Raw genomic sequence first — 7500 nt, forward strand, 5'->3', positions numbered from 1 at the left:
GAGGCTTTTCAGTGTGACTGTACAGGAATATAATCCCATTTACATAAATGCCAGTAAGCATTTACTTCTCAGTTCATAAAAAAATATAATGGATGTTTCTTTAGTGCTCTTCTCTACATCACAGACAGGCAATCACTATGCTTTTCTTTATTACATAAATCTCTTAGAACTACAGCTATATATTAGATTTTCCTCAAACTCAAAACATTATTTCAAGCTAAAAGACACAATCAACTGCTTAATTTTTTTTACTGTTTGACTGCTTAATATTTTATTCAATATTATCTGTTTCATTCTAATACAGATATAACATCAACTTTCTGGCAACTGATAGGTCTCTTTCACTTTGTTCAGAATTGCAGGCAGACATTTCAGTTCAGTGAGTATGGTAAATAATTACTTGGTTGGATTTTAGACACTCAAAATGCACAATCCTACATTTTTCAGCACAATCTGAATTTTGTGAGGGCATATAAACATGCATTTCATAATAAATTATATAATGTAAATAAAAGTTGGACATGTTGTCTTCTACATAAAATTGCAATCAAATTTAAGAAATTCATAATAACAGTAACCATTATTAGAAAATAATTTAATACAGAAGTGTAATTAGCTTATTTCTTCATATTCACATGCTTATTCTACTAATCAAGGGAGTGAATGTATATATCAATGTCCACTTTGGTTTTGTTTTATCAATTTTGTTTGCTCATAGATATCTACAGAAATGCTTGGTTACCAAGGAGTTAATAACAAGACCAATCTGACCACAACTATTTGGCCCATTCCTTGAATTTTTGTGAAAGAAAAGTTTATTTTACTATTACTGTTAACATTATCATTTATCATGCTGACAATAATAATAACAATAATAACAGTAACAGCAAGAATAATAGGACTGCAAAAATCTTTTTTTCACCTTAAATTCAAGGAATGGGGCAAATAGGTGAGATCACAAAGACACAGTAATTAACTCCTCAGTTTCTAAGTACTTGTGAAATTGAAGTAGAGAAAACTGCATCGAACACTGCATGCATCTGACACCAGTGGTTTTATGCCTATGCCTAAAACTGCTGGAAATTTTACAGATAAAACTATAGGAAATAAACAAATATATAATGCACTAGTTTCTTTTACTTCTCCACTAAAACCTAATTATTGCTAAAGCTTTCACCCTTGTCCAAATCTTTGTTAAATATATCAGCTATTCCAAATTAGGGGCCATGGGGAAATGATTGATTGCTTTGTGATAGCACAATCCAGACCATAAGCCTTCTCATGAAAATCCTATGTCAAATTACAAAAACATAAAATCTCGTAACTCCTTTGTTACACTGCAGTTATTAGTGCAGCTCTAAGGATATTGTGGAAAGCATAGCCACTTGTTTACAATAATTCTTGCTTGTGGCAAAGTGAAATTATTAATAGTGGCACTGAATATAAACACAAGACCCTTACTGATGCCAGTAAGGTACAAGTGTTTTGGAAAAGCTACTGTGTTCTGGTATAGCTGGAGTGTGAGATATGTTTTGGAATTGATTACTCAGTGACCTCTGTTAGTCCAGCAAAATATACAATCCAACAACATTCTGGAACTATCAATGCTGAAAAAGCAGTGATGTGCCTGTATTTACGAAGTGCTATAAGTATTCTCTTCATGTGGAGAAAGACTTCTTGTTTGTCATTTTCATGTTGTTACTTAACATATTACACATTATTCAGTTCCAATTCGTAAGTTAAACTTTTTATATAAACTAAGCATTTAGCATAAAAATAACATTTTTCTTCATCTTCTATAAGTCATGTAAATCTTTGGAAACACAAGCATTCATTCCAAAATGGTGAACTCAAGCTTTCATTACAAAAATACCAAACTCAAGCATACATTACAAAAATGACATGCAATACAACCTTTATATTTATCACTCTAAGAATATGTTATGCATTATCAAAATCACACAATTATTACTTATCTGTGCCTTGTAGGGAATTATATATCACATTGCTCTAAAAATAAATAGGAATTCATCCTAGCAAATCAGCTACTCTCACCTGAAAAACATATAAAACAAACACATGTACTATTTTCCCTAAATCAATTCCAGTACATTTTGTTTACTTCTCCTCACCCTCCTCAACATCCTCTTCTTGCTGACGAGCAAACTGCAAAAAGACTTGCTCGAGGGTTGTCTGACTCAGTGCATATTCACTGATGAGTCTGTCACCTTTAGCTACAAACAGAGGAATGAGGAATAAATATTTAGAGGTCAATTAATAAATGCTATTACTGCAAATAAGAACATATATATAAATATCTAGGTTCATTCACTCTACACTAGACTACAATACTTCCTTCCAAATAATGTGGTCACAGATGGAAGGCAAGGATAAGTTTACATTCTTTCATAATTAACTCAATTTATATCCAAAGCCCTTCGTATACTAAATATTCTTCCAGTTCTGAAGTGAAATACTCAAATACCATAGCATCCAAACAAGAAGTGAAGGCTATCTTAACTTACCCTTTTCCAGTACAGCAAATGAATCGGCCAGACTCTTGATGTCAGACTGAGGAATCTTGTAGTGTAGCAACTCCCCAAATTCTTCATCTAACTCAGCATTTGGAAAACTATTCATAATAATATTTTTGGTTTCTGTCATGGCGGTCTCATCCCTGTAAAATTGTAAATAAGTAGTAAATAAAAGCATTTTATTTCTTTTCTGCTTGCCTTTTTTTTCACACATTCCTCTACAAGTCTTCTCTCTGCCTTTTTATTTTTGCATAACCTATATAATTTTCCTAAAAGCTATTATTTTTCTAAAATCTATTATCTATGTCCAAAAGCCTAATTGAATTTATTTATTTTTTATTTTATTTTTTATTATTATTATTATTATTTTTTTTTTTTTTTTTTTTTTTTTTTTAAGTCTTGAAAATGTTCAGTATGTACTTTCATAATTCAAATTTATCCCAAATTCACTTTTTCACTCCAAACAAACACTTGTTTAAAAACACAGAGAACACAGTTACTAATTCATATATAATTCCAGTACCCTATTTTGTTCATCTACTTACAATGAGGTATGGGTGGGGCTTTCACAATTTACAGACACAGCACATGTTTCTTGCTTCTGAAGCTTGACTTCAAGAGTATAACCTCCACCATACTTATTCTTAAGATGCTGAACAGATCCTATACACCTGTTGGAAAAAGAGGAAACTTCTTGAATGTACAAAATTAATTCTGAACAAAATGACCATTACTACTAGTCTGTACATCATAAATCTACAACTAACATTAATTACTGCAAAATACATTGTTATTGTTAACCTCTATGATCTGGATGATGTGGCCAGCACATCACAAAAATATTTGACTTGAGGAGCAGATAGCATGAACTTGCTATCATGGGAAAATTTGTCTGTGGGTCAGAGGGACAAGAACTTGCCATTGTAAGCAATTTGGCTGATGGTTGGGAAAGGCTTGCCACTAGTGCACAAACTTTTTGGATAGTTATTAGACTCATTTGGCATTTAGAAAGGGGCTTTTGCACTATTACCATCGAAAAATGCATGTCTGTGAACCAAGACTGGTAGGAGGGAGGCTGCCCTTTGCATGCTTAGCATCCTATTCCTGGCTGCTGTGACTGGCAGCGCAGGTTGTATTACAAAAAAAAAAGAAAAAGAAAAAAAAAAGACAAATAACACAATGCTACTTATTGTTATTATTCTTACACTGAGTTATGAACTACCTAAAGAGATGACATGGAGTCTGTGCAAGGAAAACAGTCTATTATTATCTGGATAAAGCAGATCAAATGGCAAATATTGACATTGGAAAATGGCTAAAATGCTAAAAACACTTATGCTTAAAAAGAGGGAACAAAGGGGAGGCATAGAGTCTTGTCACTGGACATGAGTGTTTGCATGCGCCCAACCTACATGCTGTGCACCCGTCAAAGCGGCCACTCACGTAAGTCTAATGCCCATATTTTGGGCCATGTGATTACTGTGACGCACCTGGATCCAATGGGATAACCCTACTCTATATCCAATGGGTAAAACTAGATAGTACTATTAATTACTCATAAGATATAAAACAGGCAAATTGTGAAGCTGTGCCAGATATAACAGACCTTAGTATATAAGCAATTAGTGGACTATGTACAATACCTTTTAATGTTGTTAAACTATGGACCTCTCTCTGACCAATATTACAGATGTACTGTACAGAATGAAAGTAGTTATTCTTCATTTTTGGTCAATGTTCCCATTAATGCCTTCTTTTAAAAAATATGGGAAAAAAATTGCTGAAATTTTGAAGGGCTCTGTTTTATATCTTTAAAAAGATTCTGTGTAAGTTTAACTTACCTCAAACCCCCACACACTTGTATTGCAATTCTGGAACAAAGTGCATCTGCTTCTTCCATGGAATGAGTAGTCAGAATAGCACTCCTATTCCCCTGTGTAATATGCAAATAATATCAATGAAATTTTCAAATTAACTTCTCATCTTTTCTAAGCAAGCTTTTATTAAATAGTTTTCTGCTCAGATTTTTTCTATCATTCTGGATAAGCCTACCCTATCCTATATCAATATATATATTTTTTTAATATGCTAAGAGCAGTACCTTAAAGGAAGCTAAGATAGAATTCCACAGGAACCTCTTTGATTGAGGGTCCATCCCAGTTGATGGTTCATCCATGAGTACAACCTTTGGCTGACCTGGAAAAAAAAAAACAAAAAAAAAAACAGAATGACTACATTAGTATTGACATCAACAAATGCATAAGCTGTACAATCACTTAGGAAAACCATTTCCTGTGAGTGATAGTGATGTAGCTAAAAGGCACACAATAAACAACCTTAGGCCATCTTTTGTTGGTGATCTCCAATCAGCTTAACCCATATCTGCCTGGCCATGCTTATAGCCATCATAACAAACTGCTTTATCTGCTGGGTGCGGCTATACGCGTGGTGACGCACTAGAGCACGTCAAGCAGGAAGTTCTGTTGCATGTAGTGGAGTTTATGACACCAAGAAATTTTTAATACCATCATCTAAGGTTTAAGTCCCTATCACATGAGCACTTTTTTCCATCAATTTTTGCATATCCGTCTGAATTTGAGGCTTTACACAAGTATTGCATGCAAACAGAATGCCTCCCAGAGGAAGATGGTTGCATTCCTGTCTATTTTTATATACAGTATAAATATGAACAAAAAGTTTATATGGAAATACTAAAGATGCAAAAAAGTGAGTGTGTGATAAGGCCTTTTGTATGCAAATTATCAGACCATTCTGGGGAATTTTGAGTTCATTTTTTTTTCATATATGTCAGTAGTCAATTTACATTATCCTAAAAATCATTAAATGTGTGTGAAGGAGAACTGAAGACTATTTACCTAGCATGCTGATGATATAACTCAACTTTCGTTTTGTGCCTCCAGAGCAGTCTTTGCTCTGTTTGTCTCTGTGTTCCTCAATTTCTAGGCCTTTCAGATACATATCCACTAATCTGAAAATATTCAGCAAAATATGAATATCATTACACAATTATACTTATAAAATTGCAGGTTTTTTGTTCAAATTCCTCTCACTAATAAATCTAAAATGATCTTCATTATTTACAATGGTTATTTGGAACTACTGCTAACTGATGTACATAAATGAAAACAAACAACCAGATGATAAAATTATAGAAATACATATGGCAATAACAGTCAATAGTATAATCATCAGAATGTAACGAAGCGCAAGTCATTACGGCTGGATCTGATCTGGGTGAACACCTCTGATCTCTGCATAACAGGCAATGTGCTCAGCAACAGTAATATTTTTCCAGAGCACATCATGTTGAGCACAATAACCCAACTTCTGGAACACATTAGAAAGACCAGACTGGATGTCATCACCACAAATTTGTACCTGAAATAAGGAGAAATAGAAATAAAAACTTGGGCAAAAAGATTACAAGCAAATCCCATACTTCTCAAAATATAATGACATATAAAAAGTAGTGTTTTGAAAGTTATAATTTGCTTAACCCAGTGTCACCATGTACATGCCATGCTCACTGTGAGTTTAGTTTATTAAATGACTTTACACATAGATGGTTCCACAAATATTTAGTGACCAACTGGTAGATTACTACCTATCTCACCTATTTACCCTTTTTCTTGATTTTCAGATATATTTTCTTTAAACTTATATTGATATTAGGAATTCCAATAACATTACAATAATCATTACATCCATAACAATAATAACAGCTTTGATACTAATAAAAGACAGAAAGAAAGAAAGAAATAAAGAAAGAAAGAAAGAAAAGAAAGAAAAATAAAGAAAGAAAGACAGAAAGAAAGAAAAAATACACTTAAAGAAAGATGAAATCAGGTGAGGTCACAAGTTGTTCTAATTAGTTCCTTGGTGGCTAAGCACTTATGACATTTCACAAAATATTACAGAGAACACTATTTTCTTTAGTACAATTAGAAATCTACTACATAGAACAAATCAAGGGAATATTCAACCTATAATCTCAGGAAAAATTAAGAAAAAAAAAAATCTTCAATGAAACTGTTCTGCACTGTTTAACCACATGCACTTGTGTGTGTGTGTGTGTGTGTGTGTGTGTGTGTGTGTGTGTGTGTGTGTGTGTGTGTGTGTGTGTGTGTGTGTGTGTGTGTGTGTGTGTGTGTGTGTGTGTGTGTGTGTGTGTGTGTGTGTGTGTGTGTGTGTGTGTGTGTGTGTGTGTGTGTGTGTGTGTGTGTGTGTGTGTGTGTGTGTGTGTGAGAGAAATGTCTTCACATAGATGGCTCTTCTAGTGCTTACCCACAAAGGAGTCAATTAGTAGACCTTGTGACTTTACCTAATTTCACCTTTCCTTGAATTAGAAGGAAAATGTATTTTTTACTAATGCTATGAATATCGAAGGTGTTATCTTTATTATAAATATTATAATTACTATAATGTTATAAATATTAGTAGCAGCAAAATAAGATAACATAAAATATTTTTGTAAATCAAGGAAAAGGGTAAACGGACGAGACAGGCAGTACTCGACATTGGCTCATTGGTGACTTAGTACAATGTAGCTATCTATGTGTAAAAACAATTAATAAAGTAAACTCACAGTGGTCATGCCATGCCCAATGTCACTGGATTAATTGGTCAATCACTGCTATAAAAAGGTAATGATTTTATGGAATAATACAATCAGCTGTTGCACAAAAGGTGTCAACATTCCCAACTATAAAATTTCCTAGAAGAAGAAGAAGAATAAAAAGAAGAAGAAAAGAAGAAGAAGAAGAAGAAGAAGAAGAAGAAGAAGAAGAAGAAGAAGAAGAAGAAGAAGAAGAAGAAGAAGAAGAAGAAGAAGAAGAAGAAGAAGAAGAAGAAGAAGAAGAAGAAGAAGAAGAAAAAATCAGAATACAGCAAACAAATAAGAACCACATAACTCACTCTTCCTTTCGTTGGTGCCTCTTCTGCTGTC

General features: G+C 33.4%; 1 protein-coding gene across 2 annotated transcripts in view; it reads right to left on the reverse strand.

The window, feature by feature from the left end:
- Positions 1-242: 242 nt before the first annotated feature.
- The window catches only part of LOC119574186 (ATP-binding cassette sub-family A member 5-like), a 32427-nt gene continuing 25169 nt past the window's right edge, over positions 243-7500 (reverse strand). For both annotated transcript variants that reach the window (XM_037921290.1, XM_037921289.1), the window contains exons 26-33: positions 7470-7500; positions 5773-5933; positions 5411-5523; positions 4636-4730; positions 4376-4467; positions 3080-3205; positions 2526-2677; positions 243-2234 (exon numbers count right to left, since the gene is read on the reverse strand). The exon at positions 7470-7500 is cut by the window's right edge and continues 167 nt beyond it. In XM_037921290.1, the coding sequence (XP_037777218.1) occupies positions 2119-2234; positions 2526-2677; positions 3080-3205; positions 4376-4467; positions 4636-4730; positions 5411-5523; positions 5773-5933; positions 7470-7500 (886 nt within the window). In that variant the 3' untranslated portion in view covers positions 243-2118. The remainder of the gene's footprint in view (positions 2235-2525; positions 2678-3079; positions 3206-4375; positions 4468-4635; positions 4731-5410; positions 5524-5772; positions 5934-7469) is intronic.

This window comes from Penaeus monodon, chromosome 6 (assembly GCF_015228065.2).
Source record: "Penaeus monodon isolate SGIC_2016 chromosome 6, NSTDA_Pmon_1, whole genome shotgun sequence".
Classification (NCBI taxonomy): Eukaryota; Metazoa; Arthropoda; class Malacostraca; order Decapoda; family Penaeidae; genus Penaeus; species Penaeus monodon.